General features: G+C 41.2%; 1 protein-coding gene across 3 annotated transcripts; it reads right to left on the bottom strand.

Moving 5' to 3' along the window:
- Positions 1 to 73: 73 nt before the first annotated feature.
- Positions 74 to 20,006, bottom strand: LOC139564645 (hepatocyte nuclear factor 6-like). Of its 3 annotated transcripts, none has more exons than XM_071384356.1 (4): positions 19,625 to 20,006; positions 11,824 to 11,953; positions 10,021 to 11,404; positions 74 to 4,338 (listed from the first exon to the last, which is right to left on the bottom strand). In XM_071384356.1, exons 3-4 carry the CDS (start codon positions 11,054 to 11,056, stop codon positions 4,028 to 4,030), a joined length of 1,347 nt encoding a protein of 448 aa, XP_071240457.1. In that variant the 5' UTR covers positions 11,057 to 11,404; positions 11,824 to 11,953; positions 19,625 to 20,006; the 3' UTR covers positions 74 to 4,027. The 3 variants fall into 3 exon arrangements, with proteins under 3 accessions (XP_071240457.1, XP_071240458.1, XP_071240456.1); XM_071384357.1 differs by having other exon boundaries at positions 19,690 to 20,006; XM_071384355.1 differs by lacking the exon at positions 19,625 to 20,006 and having other exon boundaries at positions 11,824 to 12,167.
- Between the last annotated feature and the right edge of the window lie 982 nt (positions 20,007 to 20,988).

The following is a 20,988-nucleotide window of genomic DNA, read 5'->3' as shown; positions in this document are numbered from 1 at the left end:
CACAGCGTATGTAGACCTACATCCTGTGTGTTGCCATGCAGCGTGAATGAAGTCAGCAGACCAACAAACTAAATTGGGTTACAAATGAGTCATTTTAATTTTTTGGTGCAACATCACAACAAACAATTTCACATGAGGTATTCAAAGGGATTCTCTTTAGTTGTTGTTACAAAATGTCCCACCATGATTGACATGTAAAGTGTTGTGTTTTAAGCCTTTGGTTGGTTAGCCACATTCATTAGTTAGTCTAACACATGGACGAGAATGGCACGATACGTATGGTGGGTGAGTCCTAGTTCAGGAACCCAGACACAAACCCATGTCAAATACAATATTTCCCTCAATTTGGCCTCGTTAAAGCTTTTGAATGGAGTCGTTTATTCCTGCTTCCAACAGTGGGATCAAACAGTATTTCAAATACACTAACATATTGGAAAAGGAATAATGGTTTTACAAATGTGAAAAAATAGCTTTAGTCTCCTCTTGACCTTTTGTTTTTGGTTGAACTCTTGATTCTTGGGCTTTCATAACTGTTACAGTAAGTCACATGGTTCTAGTTTGGTACAAGGAATAGGCAACGTTGATTACAGCAAGATCCTCCTTGCTTGGATTGTCACCTACTTTTTTGGTCTTGAAAATGATTATATACAGATTATTGGTAAATATGACTTCTGTAGTGCAGTGGACTACGCTTTGGCTGGATGGGGCTTGGTTGCTCCTGTAACAGATTGATTCCAGCACATTTGGTTTTGAAAAAGCATGAGAGACAGATGGACAGACAGATAGACATACACCCTGAAAGGATGGAATCTTTGGTTAAGAAACTTCTTTGCCACACAACATCTCACACAGTTGAGGTAGATGGGTAAGTATTCATGTACACAGGGGGACAAATGGAACACGGGTTACGGAGTCAAAATACTTCCTCTACAGTCACAACTTCATGTCAATCTCTCAGTTCAAACCACAAATGCTGAACCTAAAAATACTGTAACTTAACACATCTCACTGGACTTCACTATCTTTGGATTTCTGGTGTATTAATTAAGATGGAATGATAACCCCACTTATAGTACAAAAACAATATCAGAGGGTATCCATGCATATTCAGCTATACTTTAGTGTATAATGTACCTGTGTTTTTAAGCCCCAGAAGAGCTTGAAAACATCCTCGCCTAAGACGCCCTTTAATCTAGAGAGACATTTCTTTACACTCCGCTAGGGGGTGCAACAGGCGTAAACTGATGACAGACCACCTGCAATACTCTATCAACTCTCCGTACAAAGGGGAGTTCTCTCCTCAGTTAAGACAGAGCAGACAATGACTGAGAAGTCTCTCCCATTTGAGGGCAGACTCTATTCTAAAATATGGGCAGTGTAAAAAAAAATAAAGGTGTCATGGGGACCTATCCTATTGTCTTTGATAGAACACCATATGACAAGCTAGAAAAAAAGGAACATCAAAACTGGTAGGGGTTTTCATGTTCCCTGCACCAGACTGGCCCCCTCCCTTGGTCCCAGCATGCTTACAATTGTTGCTCATTAAACTTTAATTCTACTCTATTGTGCCCTTCCACCCCCTCTCCCAAAACATTGCACCCTGTTCAGGGGTGATTCAGCCACCTCTCTGATCTCCCCGCCCCCTTTGAATGCCCCTAAGCCCACGGGTCTGGCCAGGAGCGGACCCTTAAACCAGATACGCAGAGAGGAGATGGATAAAAAAGGCTCCCTTTGAAGTCTGCAAAAGTCGATGGCCTCTTTCATGACCGCCCGTCTTTCAAGTGCACGCTGTGAGGGGGCCCCGACAACACGCCCCTCCCAAGGTTAAAGACAGGAGAAGCGCACGTTAGCTGGTGGACAAGCTATCCCTCCCCACTACCCGCCAAAGCAAAAACGAGAAAATGCTAGAAGAGCCTGTGGAACTGAGAAGACTGGCAGAAGGGATGAGTCTGGAGGATGGTGAAATCACATTGAGCAGGACATAGACAGGAGTGTGTGCAATGCAGCAAGGGGAGTCACTGCTATGCAAACCCCAGGAAGATGCACAGCATGCATGTTTCCATGGGGTCTCAAAGGATTCACACTTAAGAGCCTGAAATGCTCCGTAAGTGCAACCCTGGACACTCCAGACACTCTGCTGAATGATGTTTGAACACAATTTTACAAGCAACCTGTGAACCTATGAGATGTCACATTACCACAACATTCAAACAAGCTTAGCCTCGGCATAAGACCTGACCACAGAGACATTTGCCAATAGTAAAGAAATCCCCATTATTCTATAAAAAAAAACAAAGGCCTTAAAGAGAGAGATACGTAACATCACTGGGAGTCGGGGGGAGAGGAAAGGGGTTTAGGCCATACATTCAGGGAGGACAATCTTAATCTTTGGTATTATGATGGGATTCTACAACTAAAAGTGCCCATCAGAAAAAAAAAGTCAGTTTCACACAGACATACAAAGCATTATTAAAGAAATACTTACAGTATATAGATAGCATAAATAAATAACCAAATAAATAGAGAGAAAACAAAAGAAAAACAATAAATACACAAATGCAGTAATAAATACATTGATCAGTTCAGCAATGGCATTTTAAATTCTTGCTCCAATGAAACTGGTTATAAAGAGGCATGTTAAAACCGTTCCTTGAGGAACTAAAATGACCTTGGTGTACGTAGTAGGACTGGAACAACAACTCATACTTCCATTGGATTTCTATAAATAGAGCAATGTGCTTGAAATCTGTACAAAAGGGCTGAAAGAATCACATTCCTCCATTTTCTAGGCATCTGTAAAAAAAAGATTTGCAATGGAGCCGAGGTTTGTTCAGTTAAGTGTTTTGAAACATGAGTGGAAAAAATACTACACCATTACTATACATTGTGTTACAAGTACTTCTTTCCTTTGCGTCCGTCGTGTTCAAAGTGTTTTGGTTGAGTCAAAATGGCTACAGAGCTTTTGTTTGGTAGGTCAGTCAATGTCCTAAAGCTGGAGGGTTTCATCAAAAAGTCTCTGACTTGGCATCCCTTGAAATTCTGCCCTTGTTTACAGATTCTGTCCCGATTTAAAGTGAGACACACCAAGGTTGCTCCTTGAAAACTGTGATTCAGTCAAGCTGGAACCGTTGTCAAGAACTGTAAAAGACAAGTCAAGGTTCTCGTGACAGGTAATGATTGAAAACGGAGAATCGTAGAGAGAGAAATAACCTCCTGATCATCCAAAGAGTTCTGCAGTCCAGCGAACCGTGTTATATGGGAACACATGCCTCATTCTTTAGAAAGCGTGATGGAGCTATGATTTTGTCACAATCCCCATGTTATTCTCTGTGACCTTCGTCTTGACTCCTCAGAGAAACAAAGAATATAAGAAGATGGAGATCTGTCGATGTAACGGGCGGTGAAAATTTGAATTAGGGGTGTTATGCAATGCAGCGATGCCTCTTGATTTCTGTTTCTAGTAAGGGAGATGAAATTAGCCCTAAGGGCAAACAAAAGTATGGCTCCTCCTGATTATTAATAGCCTCATAACCATATTATTCCTTGTGTCATTTTTATTTTTATTTTTTACTTTTCATCTTTAACTCTGGATTGTTGGAAAAGGACCCGTAAGTAAGCATTTCACTGTTAGTCTACACCTGTTGTTAACAAAGCATGTGGCAAATGAAATTAGATTTGATTTCATAACCTACCATATTAAAATTGAATGTGATGAAATTATAGAAATCAAGGATGCTCACTGTTACCCTCTTAAAATTCAAATAAACTATTCACCCACGACCATTCCAATTATAGGAACTTGTCTCATACAAGTTCTCATATTATTCTGGGTATCACCCCTTCAATATCAAGGAGTGATCAACTTTGGTCTGAAATGCTCTGTGATAATTCTTCATAAAAAAGTAAACTACGCCAACTCCATCACTCCCTCTGATAATGAGGAGTACATTATTACGCCTGATCTCTACCTAGACCAGTCTATGTGCCCTCTGCTGCCACGACGCCCACCCAGCCCACCTCTATCCCATCAGGCCGTGCTGCAGGACACGGCGGAGGAGGACACGCTGGAGCCCGAGGAGCCTGTGGAGGAGGGGCGGCCCTCTTCTGCCCACTTGTTGACATTGCGGCGCCGGGCGTTCATGAAGAAGTTGCTGACGGTGGAGAGCTCCAGGCCCAGCTGCTGGGAGATGGTGACCTGGAGGTCCTTGGCTGGCCGGTGGTTCTCCCGGAAGATGGCCAATAGGGTACGCCTCTGGAGGTCCGTGAACACCAGCCTGGTGCGCTTGGGGCCCTGGTTGCGCTCCAGTTTACTCTGCTCCTGCTCCTTCCGCTTGCAAGCTGTAGGCAGAAGAAGTAGAAAAATGGGTTAGCTAAAACAGACTGGCTAGCTAACTAGGACAAATGGATTAGGTGAGAGAAAGTGGATTTGTTGAAGGAAAACAGATTAGCTAAGCAAGTTTGATTCGCTAAAAGAGATGAATCAGCAACTTGTTTCACTGCACAGTTGGTAAAATCAACCTAATCCACCAGAAATCTAGACATTAGGCTGTCACACTATTACATGCAAGTAGGCCACTCAACTTGGATAAATGCTGACTAGACAACTAGACTAGGCCTAAAAATATTTATTGTCATGGACATTACCACCCATCAGCAAAGAAAAAACATAAAGTAGGCTACAGATAAATAACAAATTAACAAGTTCTTCTAGGCCCGCATTTCATTTTTTACTGAATAGGTCTACATTGACATTTTAGTAATTTAGCAGACACTCTTATCCAGATTAGTTAGTGCATTCATCTTCAGATAGCTAGGTGAGACAACCACATATCTCACTCATAGTAAGTATATTGTTCCTCAATATAGTAGCTATCAGCAAAGTCAGTGCTAGTAGCGGGGGAAAGTAAAGTGCGAGTGTTAGTTCACGAAAAGCAAATGCAGTGTACACGTCACTGAGGTTAGGCTGCTCTGTTTTCTGTTGGCATGTGCGGACCTGTGACAAGTCAGTGCGCCTGTGTGACACCTGACCTGTGTGTGGTGGGAAAATGAGGCTAACACAGAGCAAGTACATGAGCAAGTGGGGAGTTTTCAGAATTAGCCTACACTAGAATAGAGCATGAAATAAAATGTAAATGTTACCTCCTGCATAACAACATTGGCTACTTCAATCGGCCTACCTGCAGTTCTGGCTTATGTTGTTGTTATTATTGACTATCAAAGTTTTGTTTAATAATTAGTGTTACAGTTTTACCTAAACATTTTCACACATTTACTGGTAAGACTCAGCTACAATTTAGCCTCGCTTTCATTTGGAATTTCAGTTTGACTAAATTCCAAGTTGTTGTTTTCCGTTTACACTTATCCAGGACAGAGGACGGAGATGTAGCAATGGGGGCAGAGGCTGTCATTCTACAGGAATAACAGACGTTTTCCAAGGCAAAAAAGAGAGGCCAACTTGAGGTCGGTAAAATTTGCCATGCCAACCAAATAGGATCCAAATGTAGACTATAAGTAGCCTGCAAGCTATTTTTGCAGTAAAGTCCCTAAAGGCTTTTTGCATTAGGATGGTAAATGACTAATGTGCAAGTCTGTGCATCATCCACAGGAGAGTGAAAAGTGTTAATGCTCCGTAGGCTATTCACAATTGCAGTCCTGGACCATAGTATACAGCAGCCAGTGCAGTCCTGGACCATAGTATACAGCAGCCAATGCAGTCCTGGACCATAGTATACAGCAGCCAGTGCAGTCCTGGACCATAGTATACAGCAGCCAGTGCAGTCCTGGACCATAGTATACAGCAGCCAGTGCAGTCCTGGACCATAGTATACAGCAGCCAGTGCAGTCCTGGACCATAGTATACAGCAGCCAGTGCAGTCCTGGACCATAGTATACAGCAGCCAGTGCAGTCCTCATAAGGAAAAAGAACATAATGTCTCTGAGAGAAAATTCAGTCATTTGAAATGACCCACTTAAAATGGTATATTGTTCAATGTTTACATGTAGCCTAATTAGAGTGTTGAGAGAAAACGGTATAGGCTATGGGCTGTGTCTGCAGTGCATCCATATGAGGATTAGACAATACAAGGTGTATGGGCTACTCTGCCCACAACTAAACATTTGACCACATATACAAGTAGGCCTACAATAGATACTGTATGTACTGGAAATACTACACCCACCGTTGTCTTCATAAATTAAGACAGCCCCCCCCCCCCCCCTTCATTCTTCCTCCTTTTCCCTCCTCTTCCCCGCTGACTTGTCTTAGTGGACACTCCAACATCATTCGTTTCTCATAAAAGTCATTTACATGAGGCGGAGAGAGTAAGTGATAATCACTGTAGGGAGAACTCATTTATTTTCTATTAAATAGGTTACGTCAGAGAGGCTTGAAACAAGCAGAGTCTGCACTGCTCCGAGTGTTCAGAAGCCCTATGTGGACTAAAACATATTTGGGTGACTCTTGTAATTACCTAAATGCACACTTTTAAGACCTCAATCAGCAGCGTGTGGTTGTATTTCTTTTTTTGCTGATGGTGAAGGTCTTTTTAAAGCGTAAGCAGTGACACACCACATACACACAGCGAGGCCGCCCCCAGTCTCCAAGAAAGGCGCTGAGATGTTCAATAGATAGATTGGCTTACTGTATATCTCCCCATTGAAAATCATCTCACACACTGAGGGTTGATAGGCCTGATATTTGCTGTAAACCCACGGTAGTGCAAATGATAAACGGCAACTCAAAGACAACTGATAAATATTTTATCATTAGGACATTTATTAGTAGTGCCATCATAACGACGACATTTCAAATGTACTAGCCTATAGCTGAGGTCTAGTTTAGCAAATGTGAATGTTGTGCCTTAATACATTGTGCTGTAATTCCCACTGTATATTTACTCTGAATCATTATCTGAAGGAAATGTTAGACTCTGGGATGTCTAACCTCTTGTCAACTTGAGATTACAGGGCCTGTTACCTTTTAGGCATCTACAGCTCATTTACATTTCTGAGAGTTATCGAACCATTTCTCATTAAAATCCGAACGGCCTGAAATTCCTGAAGCATGCCAATATTACCACAACTAAAATGAATAGGTTTTCCCAACTGCTACATGTTTTACTGGCGTTATACATTCCTACCATGTCAATACGAAGACTGCAGCTATAGAACCCATACTGTCCTGTGCTCAGAAACGCATGGTAATGAAAGCAATGACATGAAAGTAGTGGTTAGCTTGCTTGTACTGTGGAATTATGGGTTGTTGGAGGAGTCAGGGTGTCCTACACCTCCTTTCTTCCACTGCCCCTCCATCCTATCTTTTTCTCCCGCCCTCGCTGGCGATCATAACGCCGACCATTAAGTAAATGCTTCCTTATGCTGTAATCATGTGTAAAAGGCTTGCAATTACCATGCTATAAATCCCTGGCACTGGGGCTACTCCTGGAGACATAAATATTCCCCTATAGGCTTCTTATGATCGTGGGAACAGCCCCTGATCATGATGTATGCCCTTGTCTCGTGTTGCTGAAACGTTATCGAAAGCCCTTTCCCTACCCCCCGGCGTCTGAACCTCCACCCCCTCCTAGCCGACCCCCTCCCTGTCCCCCCTCCAGCCCCAGCCCACCCCCTGCTGATTTCTTGGGCCAGGGGCTGATAGAAATTATTGATTAAATCTGTGCAGCTCAGACTCCTCGACCCATAGAGGCTAGTTAACCCCTTCAGCGCCAGAATGGGGAGCTGCAACAACCCAATAAAAACAACATTGTTTGTTTGGGAGACTGGGCTGTTAAAACCATACTGGAATGTTACTCATTTTTGATATGCAAATGTTTCCCTTGTGACCTTTGAGCTAGGATAACTGAACTGAATATAGTAGCGTACATACAGTGGATTGGCTTCATGGCTTTCATTACTGGGGGATGGCGCAGCCACTGGACCTGAGACATAAACCGCATTGACCTTTCTTATTCATTTAGACCTTCAGTCAAGGGCTTCAGCCATCATCTTTAAAGTTAGGTTCCCTGATCCCTCGCGACTTAAAGTGTTCAAGCACCACTGCGTGGTCTTTAGCTGCACCCTGCCTTCTTCTCTGACTAAAGCCTGATTGCCTCCTCCACAGCCAGAGGTTGGCCTGAAGATGCATCTAATATACAGTGCAGTAATCCAGAGAGCATAACCTCTAAACAGGAGAAAGTAAAATGACCTTCTCCATGTAAGCGCTTCAGAATGTCTCCACATAAAGAGAAATATTAAAAGACGATGACATTACATAATCAGGTCCACCATTTATCCTAAAGCTTTGCATAATAAAACATTATGTCGAGGGAAGATAACTGGCATGATAACAATAAACATGGAGAGCTGGCTGAGACACTGAGATGCTGAAGGAGCTGGTGGGTATTTAAAGGGAGTGCTGCATTAAGGTGGATCATCTTAAAACTTAAGGCGTGAAGCAAAGAACACTTGAGCTATCTTCAGACTAGGGAGCACAGGGCACTGTGCATTCTAATTCCTGTCTCGATCTGCCGATGCGGTCGAGGTATGTGTGGGCATGGCGTGCTGCTCTTTCCCATGGAAATCAATAGAGGCTTGTAATTAAACAAAAGGGGGTTGGCCGGGAAGAGAAAAACAACCCCCTCAGAAAGTAGGTTATGTAGAAAAGTGCAGAGCTGTCCAAATTGTGCCTTTGCGAATAACTAAATATGCAAGTGTAGACTGTGTGGGGGAGAAGCATTGTCAAATGTTAGTACGCTTGCAATACATCCCCCATGTAAGCGCCTTAATTTTTTATCACTAGGATTGATCTGCTCCTTGAATTTTGAGCAGTGAGTCGTGAAAAAAAAATCTTTGATCGTTGAGGTAAAATAACAAGAATACTGCAAGATAATCCAAATTGTTGTGTCATCTATGATAAAAAGGTGATGTTTTCTGAAAATGCAAAAAATGCTAATGTTTACAGATGGCACAACACCTCAGCGGCAGGGGAAAAATGTTTCCTTCCTTGCACAATAACACTGCTTCAAGTAAAGATAGGATGCATTGAATATGTACTGTAGACACCAAAGCTGTCACATAACAGAAACCTTGGAAATCTAAAAGAGATAATCACTTGTAACTGGGTTGAGTATGATTAGTGTAACATTTTGTCGAACTGAGGATGTACACATGTGTTCAGAGAGCTACACAATCAAAGATCAATAATTGTGAGAGGATTGCAAGAGTGCACAATCATTACTTATGAGCCCTATTGTGCTTTTGGGCTTAATCAGTTGGGCTGCTGACAGATAGTGAAAAGCTGTGATCAACTGTGCTTGCTTGCACAGCTCACAGACCCCTGCCGACATATGCACACTCCTCTCAGCCCATATCATATTACTGTGTTCACTTGGATCTCTTTCTGTGCTTCGTGTATCAGATGGCTTCTCAGTCCCTATGGAGTGACAACGCGGTAACACAGCACTGTATATTGTGCTATCTTCTTCAGTGCATATCCCTAAAGAATATCAGATGTCAACCAACAAATCATGTACTGCCTTTTAAAAATGCATTTTTTTTTTCATAATGTTGTTTTATCTTGTACTCCCATTTCACCTATATTCATTTCATTTTTTCCCAGATATGGGGAATTCATATCAAGTGTGGGTGAAAAACAAGTGTATCTTTCCACAACAGAAACAACATTTCCTAACTATCTCCCCAACTCTTAACGTCAGGCATGCACAAACAAATAGTATATTATGGCGGTTTCACCAACAATAATCCTTGTAATTATGATCTCCATGGTTCATTTATGAAGGACAAATGTCCACTCTAATGGTTTAACTAGATCACAATACATTGTGTACCCTGCTCCTTGAATGCTCTGTAACCGTACAAACTATGGACCTATCATTCAAATATATCCTTTAGGAACATAGGAAATGCACAACTCGTTTTTCATTCCTCTGAGCAGCATACAGATCGTGTTGGATTTTTGGAGAAAAACATGGAGAGGTGGAGAGAAATGGAAAAAGATCTTACCCTCCAGCCGCAGTGAGGCCATCCTTTGAAACTCAGGCTCCTGCAGCCAGCGGGACATCCTCTTGAAGGTCTCGCGGCCAGACTTGAGCTTGCCCCAGGGCTTGGGGTTTCTCAGGAGGTCAGACAGAGTGCCCTGTGACCTACACAGCACCCTCTCTGCAAAGATGGCCTGGGGGATGCTGTACCTCTTCAGCTCAGTGATGATCCTCTGGGCCACGTCCCTGGTGTCGATCTCCTCTCCAGCCCCTCCACCTCCACCACCCTGGGAGCTGGGCAGCATGCCCTCACTGCTGGGCAAAGAGGACGAGGAGTGGGGGAGCTCCCCGGCCTTTGAGGACTGTTGGCTGGGGTGGTGGTGTTGATAGTGCTGGCTGTAGATGTGAGGATTGTGGCTGGGCGCGTGTTGGTGAGCCTCCATCTTGTTCAGCTGATGGCTGACTGACGAGTCGCCGCCCAGCCCTGGAGGGGACATCTCCCTGCCGAAGTCTGCCGTCCTGCAGAAGATGTTGCCCCCGTGGACCTCGTAACCACTTGGAAGCATCTGGCCACCATTGCCGTTGGGGCTGTTTCCCAGTGTCCCGTAACCATGCATGGGTGTCCCCAAGCCAGAGCCTGTAGAAGGTGGTGAAAGACTCTGTGTCATCCCCAGATCTTTGCCGTAAGGGTTGTAGAAGTTGCCACCCAGGCCTCTGTCCTCACGCATGAGAGTAAAGCTCCCGATGACATTGCTGACCGGCAGGCAGGGATGGTGGTGGTGATGGTGGTGGTGAAATTTGTCATCGAAAGGCTGCAGGGGGGTTAGTGTGGTGTACGTGCTGCCACAGCTAGATGGAGCATCTCCTCCATAGCCCAGCGCTGACATGGAGTGGTCGAAACCTGGAGGTCGGTGCTCAGGCTCCAGGGACATGGAGTGCCCCCCAAGGGAGGGCCTGGGGAAAGCAGCTGAAAGGTCCCGTGAATGCAGCATCGCTCTGCCATCCTGATTGTGGAGCTCAGAGTGGATTTGGACAGACATCTCCCCTAGGCTTCCATCCATTTTGAATTTAGTGAATTTCCCTTTTTTTCTATCTTGATGGTGTTGTTTCAGTAGCCTAGTTGTTGTTTAACAGTAGACTAGCAGTCTGGATGGTCCTTCTCCTGTTGCACAATACTATGGATTTATTGATTTCTGAATGGATTGATTTATGTGCTTCTATACTGTCCAATTAATTATCTGATAACAACTTAAGTAGTCTCTTTAAACTCCTTCAAACTCCAGGAAATCAAGTGTGAAGCAGCTTCAGTAAGATGAACTATCACATTATTTGGATTTGTGCTACAACACTCTTCTCATCCTTTCTTTGGGGCTCAACTGTGTTCCTCCGCAGAATCGTCGCTCTTTTGCCTGCGGGAGATCAAATGTTTACTCGTCTGTATTTTAGTTATAGCCTGCTCATGCAATAGTGACGTCTAGGCTATTGTAGACTATAACCACAGTCACAAGCATTTCAAACATTAAGTGTAATTGTTTCATTCCTACGAGAGCCGATCAATGCATGTGTAACACAAAAAAATGACACAGGCAAATCCACTCTTACAAATCACATTATTGCCTCTCAAGCAAAGTTCTAAATACTCGATGAGCGCGCACACGATTCTTTGGACATTAACGTGCGTCATGTTTGCATATTTCTCAACACAATTCGGACAACGAATGGTGGTCATATGTTCTATTTAGGAAATGTCTGAGCATTTAAGTTGTTTTGAGATATAACGACACCAAAAACGAACAGATATGTGGCCTCTTAATTGTATTATTCTTACCTTATTCTGTTATATGAGCGCATCCGCGTCTGTTGTCGGTCCTCTGCATCTCTCCGATTGTGTCGCTTGTCTCTTGTCTTCCAGCCTGTCCGCGCAGATTCACACAATTGGTCAGATGCACCGAGGGATGCTACATACAATAAAACAAGAGGCCAAACAATTGGCGGTTAGGTATACGTCCTTTCCCTGTCCTTTGGTCTTTTTTTAAGTCAAACGTCCATATGTAGCCTTGCTCTTCTCTACCTAGCAGCTCTCCTCTTTTTCTTTCATTATCTCGTGAGATTTTCCTCCTCCTCTTCCCTCAGCCTGCTACTTCATCGATTTCAGCCCCACCAACTCTTTCGCTTCTCTTCCTCCCCCCGCTCACACTCGCTCCTTTCAGTAGGCTACGTCACAGTCTTAAAAATCTGACAGATGTGCAATGAAATTCCAACTCCAATTAACCCTTTCTCTTCGGCCAACGTCTCCAGGGAGGGGGCAGGGTTTTACCAACTAGGTGAAGACGAACCCTTTCTCACAACCCCAAAGTTAAGCCTTTTTATCTAATAGCATGCAGAGTTTATGAATTATGCCAACACCCTGTCCATGGCTCAGCTATTTAATTCACCTGATCCTGGACTGCAACGGTTAGGCTACTGTAGCTCACTGAGATAACCTACTGTGTTGTGCTTTTGTGTCCATCCATGCTACACAAACCTATTATTATCTTTAGCCTGATGCCGGACTGCAGATTTAACTGTAAACAATAGTATTTTGTCCATATTTTCCTTTTTTATTATTATTATTACTAGTAGTAGTAGTGGTGGTTGTATTCTTGTTATTGTGTGATTATTATAATATTACCCTGTTACTATTATTATTAGGAACAGTGGTCTATTAATAATAACAAATGTTATTAGTCATGAATATGCAATTATAAGAATCGCATTACAGTCTTATTGACTATTGAAAAACTATTTATATTGACTACATGGTGTAGACTCTCACCACCCATTTTGGAATACTTAAATCGGTATCTCTCCATAGGGCTCATTTGAATTATATTATAATGTCCTCCTGCTTTAAAGCTTCTTTTTTTATCTTATTTTGGAGATTTGAGGGAAATGTAAATCCAACCTCTTACACATAAACGTTGTCAAGTGACACGCTTGTAACTGATTCATTTAGGGAACCTCTTAATCAGCACTCAAACCACGGCTGAGCAGGCCCATTGACACCAGACTGCACACTTCAATCTGTAGTTCTAAACAAAATCAATGAGGCCATTCGTTTAAATGCGACCTTTTTACATAAGATACTCTACCTATAGCAGATATTGCTCTGGCTTTTCATTTAACACAGCACATATTTGGTGAGTCCACTGTGTGTGTGTGTGTGTGTGTGTGTGTGTGTGTGTGTGTGTGTGTGTGTGTGTGTGTGTGTGTGTGTGTGTGTGTGTGTGTGTGTGTGTGTGTGTGTGTGTGTGTGTGTGTGTGTGTGTGTGTGTGTGTGTGTGTGTGTGTGTGTGTGTGTGTGTGTGTGTGTGTCAGATAGAGAGATTTGGGAGTTGAGAGAAGGAGATGTGGTTGATACTAGGCATACTAATCATATCTAACTGTCAGTTTAATTTTCAGAGATGAGCAATTCTGGCGTTCGAAAAAATTCCGTGAGCGGTGGGACCGATGCCTTCCTGGAGCAGATGCTGCCCTATCGATCCGCGCAGAGAAAGCCTGGATGGTGAGATACATGTATGGATAGCAAGTAGCTGGAGGTAAAATGGTCAGCAGCTACAGAACGAAAATAAAAAGGTATTTTAGGAGGTCGGGGTGAAAGATCACCTTCTGTGGCTGGAAAACTCGAGTAGGCATGCTGACACCCGAGCTTCAGCACTCAGACGCTGGCCTGGAGTATGTGGCCCTCAACTTCGCTTCATATCCGAATAACAATATATGTAATTGACAGAAAGACAAACAGTAGGCTACTGTTTTCATTTTTGTCAAATCCACACGTTGATTAAGGTACTACAAAAACAACACCAGGCTATTCTCGACGAAATCAAAAAGAGACTGTCCGGTTATTTCTCTCTTTGCCAAGAAGCAAATCAATAGACTATATATCGTCATGTGGATATTGTTTTGTTTTTGACCTACGCTGCTATCGGACTAAAACACCAGCCTAATGTCATCTTCTTTAATGATTTTAGTTTGTAAAGGCTACTGCTCACATAAAATTCTTAATTCATAGATTCTTATCCAAATCTACCCACTGTCCTTACCTATATTTTATCATCATAATAATCACATAGCCGATAGGTTTAACGGACTGAGCTCTTGCTTTGAAGGCCTACCAAACTGGATGCCACTTTCACCTCAAATAGCACACAATCATACACCATTTAGCCATTTATCTAAGACAAGATATTATGTTATAGGCCTATTGTAGGCTACACAGGCCTATTCCCGGCTACATATGCCTATTTCCATTATAATACCAACAATGACAACCATAATGATGACAAGAATAAACGCGAGGAAAAGATGTCACTGTATTATATTTGTTGAACATTAAAATATCAAATATCATACCTGACGCAAAGATCTGATGAGTTTAATCAGGCTATGTTGAGGCACAGATACATAACAAAAAAAAGCAAATGTTTACTCTTATTATAAGCCTATTGTGTCACAGATTTCAAGTTGACCTCAATGGACGCATGAAATCTACGAGGAAGGAAAAGTAGGCCACAACTCCCTTGGTCATCTATATCTGTAAATTCATTTTCAATCTTAATACTAGCTTCAAATCGCTCTAGACCTTCATACAAATCAGTTTTTGCTTTACATGTTATGTTTAGTAAGGACTATATGATGCATAGCCACCAGGAAAAGACATAAGCCTACCCAGGGAGAGTTTCCGTTATATTAATTTATATTTCCTAATGTAGGCTAGTCGACATATCCGGCAAATGTTTTCAAATAATTGTTTGAAGCAGAGGACTATGTGCTTCTATGTTACACAATAGCCTACTGAGTTTGAGATGAGTCTTGGGGATTGTAGCATTATGATCTTATTTGATGGTGATTTCATCTTGAGAACCCTCATGCATTATTAAATGATTTCACTTGAAAACAGAGGCATTTCTCTGCGCAAATGATGGAACACATGAAACCTGAAAGCAAAACCGTGTCCAGTGCCTTGATTGTTTACCTTCTAGCCCATAAGAGACATGGCTTTGAGACCGTGTATGTTTCCTCTGCTTTAGCCATTAAGCATATAGTCCAAGACTCCTTACCAGACTAACTTTTCCTAGTAAGCTATAGGCAAGTGCATGAAATTGAAATCTCACACACACAAACACACACACACAGACACATGTACACACACACACACACGGCTTGCATTTTCATATTTACTTTTAAGCTAACCTCAAGTTTCCTACACAGATAGTGAAGATGTTATGTGGAACATGTTAACGCTGAACATGTGATCTGTAGGCATATTGTCTCGAGAGTTATCAGATTCCCGTTGTTTCTTAATTGAGAAAACATAATTTACAATATTTATGTACTGAATAGATTAGTTTAGTCGAATAACTTACAGGCAAATCATAAAACACAAGACCTTGCCCTATACTTCTGCCAATCACTAAACACTCGGGTTAGGCCTATTCTGCAAGAGAAACATAAAAAGGAACACATTCGAGGTTATTACATTTATTAACGTTTTACTCTGTATTATGAACTGTATTTATTTCCTCATTATTTATGCATGCCCTACTTTGTGTTTATTCGTAAATGTAACCAAACCATACAAACGTTACGTGCTCTCCTGTAACAGCTTGTGATTGTTCAACAAAACCTTGCATCCAGAAGTTACTTTCCAATTTCGTTGTGTCAGTATAGGCTTATGTAGGCCTATCTCACCATATGCATAGGACACACTAACTTTTATTTTAATGAGTTAACAAACCATACGCTAATAAACTGAAAGATCTTGACATTTTTGCATTGTAAAAGCTATTACAAACGTTCATTGTTCAGTCCATTGGATATATATTTTGATAGGCACAAAAAATATTTGTCCTTTTGTCTATTCTCTTACTAAAATATCATTTTCATTACACCAATCCCAGTTACACGAACTTCAGCATTTCCACTTTATATAAGGTCATTAACATGTCTGTTACTTGAAATAGGCCAGAGCATGTCAAAAGTTGAAATAGTTGAAATAGTTGTCTTTAAATCAAGAGAATGTCGCCAGTTTGTTGGTCTGAGTAGGCATTGTGCGGTGACGTAGAGGTGTATGGATGGCATTTGAGGTTGAGTTTGGGATTTGCGTAACATATTGTAAGCTATCTGTTCCTTTAACATTATGTTTATTTCAACTACTGTATATCATAAATTATCTTATATTTTGTCACACATGGTGGTGCATTTGGCCTATAAATGGTAGACTATAGGCCTATTGGAAAAGTAGAAACGGCTAATGCCATAAATAGGCAAAAGTTAGGCTATAGAGGTGATAGGCCAACTTGGAAATTGGAAATATCTATATATTTATTTGTATTGGTGTGCAATTTGTTTGTCAGTTTCAAGAGAAAATGTAAATAAAGATAGCTGACTAAAAAGGTATTACGAAATAGCCTTCATTGTAACCATGGTGCTGAGTGTTTTTTAAACCGCAGAATAATTTGAAAGCAATTATCTAATCAAATTATTCATCAAATGATTAGGCCTACCTCATGCAACATTTTTAAAAGTAATACTAAGAAAAGACTAATTTGTCTCTAAAGTATATATATTTTCTTGGTCTTTTTCTCCCCGAAACTGTATGATGTTTCATTTTATTGTTTTTATTTCATTATGCCTATATATTAATTCTTAAAACGAAAACACACCCATCAGCCAATCAATAAATCAATTACTACCATGACGCTTGATGCAAGAGAATAATCAATAATTGAATTCATTTGACTTGATTAGATTTCTAACATCAGAAAATAAAATTCTAGGCTATTGATCTATTCATCAATGGAAAGTCTGCATCATATTCGTGTAACTTACAACATAAGACAATAGAGGTGTTTTTAGTGAGTCAATACTTGAGTGAGTCAATAAATCCGATAGACATATAACTTGATAATCAATTGTGTATGTACTTTTAGTTGTGGATAACGCATACTTTAGAATTCAATCAAACGCATTGTGTTTGAAACGTCGTTAACCGTGCATTATGCCTATGTTTGCTGAGGTCGTGTCAATAAAAACCATACTTCCCTAATAAATGTGTCATCTTGGAAAGCAAACTCATATTTGCGATCCAATTTTGATCCAATATTTTGATGAGATCCAAAAGACATATCAACTGCGTTGAATGACAGGTAGACATCAACAGAAGCTCAACATGTAGCCCAGGGGTTCACTTAGGTGCCAAAAGAGCGCGAATATAGGATACTTACCCATTTAGAAATTAATCTTTTTGTGTCCTAATATTTTTATTTTATTCTAAAAGTATAGCAGCATATCTTACATGAACTTTATTCAGTCATTAGCCTACCAATGCCATTAATGATATCCTAAATGTCAGGGTCAGAACTACTTTGTGCACTTATGCTTTTATGGCTTACACAATTTTCTAGTCATTTGACTTTAGTTTTGAATTATTTGACCGTTTAATATTAAACTTGGACGGCCTATAGGCAATAGAATATGTTGCACGTAGGTTATTTGTAACCTGTCAAACAATTAAAAAACATTTAGATTCAAACGCCCAATAAGATAAACAATTAGCCTAAATTACTGTACTTCTTCACACTGGTCTCAATTCAATTAAAGCAATATATTATAATACATCGCAGATAGTTTTTGCCCTAGCCTAGGCTAACAATTGAAGAGTATCGACTTTTCGATGCATCGAGTTTTCAGATTAAGACACACGTGTGCAGCCAGGTGCAGCTGTTGGCTAAAATGATGGCATAAATGTTATCAACATGAGGGTCTTCGATAAAACAACATTTTAGAGTTGTTTTAGCTTAGTTCAGTTAGCTTAGTTCAGTGTAGGCTAAGTGTTCAGTGTGTGTGTGTGTGTGTGTGCTCGTGCGTGTGTGCATATTTGTTGATGTTTAGCCTAATCAATATAGGCATCTTGCATATTTATAAATGTAGACCTTAAAATCACAACGCTATTATAGTTAGAATAATTACAGGCATCCATTCTTTATGTTAATGACATTATCTTATTGCTAATGTTTGCTTCCCGAAAGAGGGAAAAACGTTTTAATATGCAACATTCTGCTCGACGGGTTAGAAGGGTCGATATAGTTGCCCTTTGTTTTACTCCATAGGCTCTGGTACACATCTTACATTAACTTTGTAGGAGTTCTGTAAAGTTTGAACGTTAGAATTAGGCTACTCAACAACGGACTTTCCTTGTGCAGTTTTTGCAGATGGCAACATAGGCCTACAGGAACATATGAGTGCAGTAGCATTAAACACAGCCAAATTGGTCTTGTGTAACTAAAACCCCAAAGTTGTATAAAGAAAATTGTCTCTTGTCAAAGGTAATGTGATATAAATATTGCCTTTAGGTCATGGTTACAATCTCACCTTATTCCTCCTGGTCAATAAAATATTTAGAGGCATCTTTTTGTTGCATAACTTTAAAGCCACAGTCTGGGATTTGGGAAGCTGTTCACCAGTCATTTAATGAGCTTAAAGGCCCATTGCAGCCGTTTTCGTATCAATCTCAAAAAAATTCTGAGTAACAATGAAGTACCTTACTGTAATATATTGAAATGGGCAAAGCTTTTTAGCAAAAAACTATTTCTCAAGCAAGAATTTAGCTAGGACTGTCTGGTAGTGGTCTGAGTGGGGAGGGGAAAACTGAAAACTAGCTGTTATTGGCAGAGAGGTTTGGAACTGTCTTTCTTATTTGTCTATTATCTATTATTATTTGTCTGTAAACCAATTTATGATGTCACCATGGAAAGCCCATAATCCCACTCTGTCACAGTTCTTGTGTCTTGAGCGCTGTTTGAATTTGAGAGGGGTTACATTTCCCTAGCCCCATCCCTCAGCTATATACCAAAACAAGTGTCAGGGACCCCATTTTGTTTCTTTTTCAAATCCCAGAATATAGTTTTAAAGAATCCATGCATGGTACCTACTGAAATTATTCAAAAAATACCTATTTATGATTCTTCTACAACAAATCTAATAGAATATCAGAAAATATTCTGATTGCTTTATTGCAACCTATTGCGGCTAATGCCTTTTGGTTGTCTTGGGATACCTATGACTATGTTGATGCGATATCTTTTGGATCTTGCATATTCTATTTTATTTTCTATTCTACCTATAGTTAAACAGATTTGATTCCAAAGCAAACTCACATGAACACCCCCTCTCCCCCTCTTTCTTCCTGACCCCCCTCCTTCTCTCACTTCTCTTCTCTCTCTATCCTTCTCTCTTCTCTCTCTATCCCTCTCGCTTCTCTCTCTGTCCCTCTCTCTCATGCTCTCTCTCTCTGACTGCCTCTCTCTCTCTCAATTCAATTCTCTCTCTGTCTCTCTCTCATGCTCTCTCTCCCCCCGCACACACACACACACACACACAAACAAACCCTGCCGTTCTATCATCTCCCTCCTTGCATGCCCTCCACACCTTTCAGTCCCGCTTGGAATAAAAACCCATTTCTCAGAAATATCCATAACCATCTTATGAATTCCCTAATCATAACTGCTTAACAATGTATGACCATTTGCCACTGTGCATTAGAGATACCACTTATGAAACATTTACATATAGATTAACATCATACGTACTGTTCTATTTTCTATCATCATAATGCTTGCCTTGGCCTGTCAGCATGAGAGTGTGTGTCTCTTACAGCCAAGAGTGTATGAGTCTTTGCGGGTTAGCTCAGTGTTGTCCAGTCGGTGCTGTTTAGGGTTTCAAGCCGTCAGCGTCTCTCTCGTCTGTTTGCCTGTCAGGTCAGCACCTGCATCCATTTTCCCCTCCTCTCCCATCCTCCGTTCCGCAGCCGCAGCCTGCTCCGGAGCTCTCCTCTCCTCAAATTATCCCCTGCTTTCTGTTCCTTGTCCTGTTCTTTAATCCGTTCTGCATCCTCTGCCTGAGCTCTGTCTCCCTGCTTGCGGCAGGGCTCTTCTGTGTCCCAGCTGCATATGTGCGTCTCTCTCCTGCCTACCGGTTCTCTCCCTTCTCTCTTTAATCAGCATGTTAATAAGAAAGGTAACTAATCAATACATTCAATGGCCTGGCCTGGCGATTGATACTATCTCAAACACCCCCCTCACTCTCCCCAGCCAAACACACACACACAAACACACAGAGTTCAAGCACTCTTGCTACAGGGGCTCTCTGTGGTAATTGTAATAAATTATAATTTTCCAAATGTTTGGGGCAAATTTGTCACATCAGTCTAATTACACAGAGAGAAAGGCTGACTTTTCTTTCTCACTCTTTCTTTTTTCTCTTCCCTATCAGTGAACTTCACATTTGGATGTCCATACTGTAGCTCTTAACTGCCCATATTCTTCCTTTTTTGTAGGCTAGTACTGTAGTGTTGTTTCAGTTATTCGGGCAGGGAGGCCTACAGAATCCTCAGGGCAGAAAAAGGTTGGTCTCAGAAGGCATACAAATGTTTAAGAGAAAATATACTCATCCAGCTCAGGGCTTTTAAAAAAGAGGAAAGAACATCCTGCCTTCTACCAAAGCAAATGCATAACCACATTCCCACCCCCCAATATTATTAATAGAAAGATAAACTTCCAAACCGTCCTCAGGATATGGACTCAAACACAGAAATAAAACATGTCTCTGCAACTACTGAGGCTCACATGAGAGACATGGCAGAAGATAAAGGGAAAGGATTCATGCAGGGAGGAGGCAATGCTACATTGGCAACTCTACAATACAAGGTGGCCTTTTATGGCTGACAGTATGGGCTTATCCCCCTGACCTTAACCCAATGTGGTTTTGCCTTCTGGTAACTTCACTGCCGAGACCAGAATGGTGTAGATCCTTTTACATCTGTCTGTGAGTTGAAATGTTTCCCTTTTTTCCCCTCCGTATCATTTTACCCTCTCACGATGTGCAATCAATAAGAAAAAAGGCTGCAATGGTACCTATTGTATGAATTATTACTGACAATGTGTTCTGAATCTAT

Source organism: Salvelinus alpinus, chromosome 35 (genome assembly GCF_045679555.1).
Source record: "Salvelinus alpinus chromosome 35, SLU_Salpinus.1, whole genome shotgun sequence".
In the NCBI taxonomy this organism is placed as follows: domain Eukaryota; kingdom Metazoa; phylum Chordata; class Actinopteri; order Salmoniformes; family Salmonidae; genus Salvelinus; species Salvelinus alpinus.
The sequence above is the reverse complement of the archived record's forward strand: the minus strand, read 5'-3'. Positions and strand labels throughout refer to the sequence as shown.

Bases quoted from the DNA above. Each gene is read 5' to 3' on its own strand.
- LOC139564645 (XM_071384356.1), bottom strand. From the start codon at position 11,056: ATGGATGGAAGCCTAGGGGAGATGTCTGTCCAAATCCACTCTGAGCTC. The intron at 4,339-10,020 runs GTAAGATCTTTT...TTCTGCCTACAG, and splicing joins GGCCTCACTGCGGCTGGAGG to CTTGCAAGCGGAAGGAGCAG.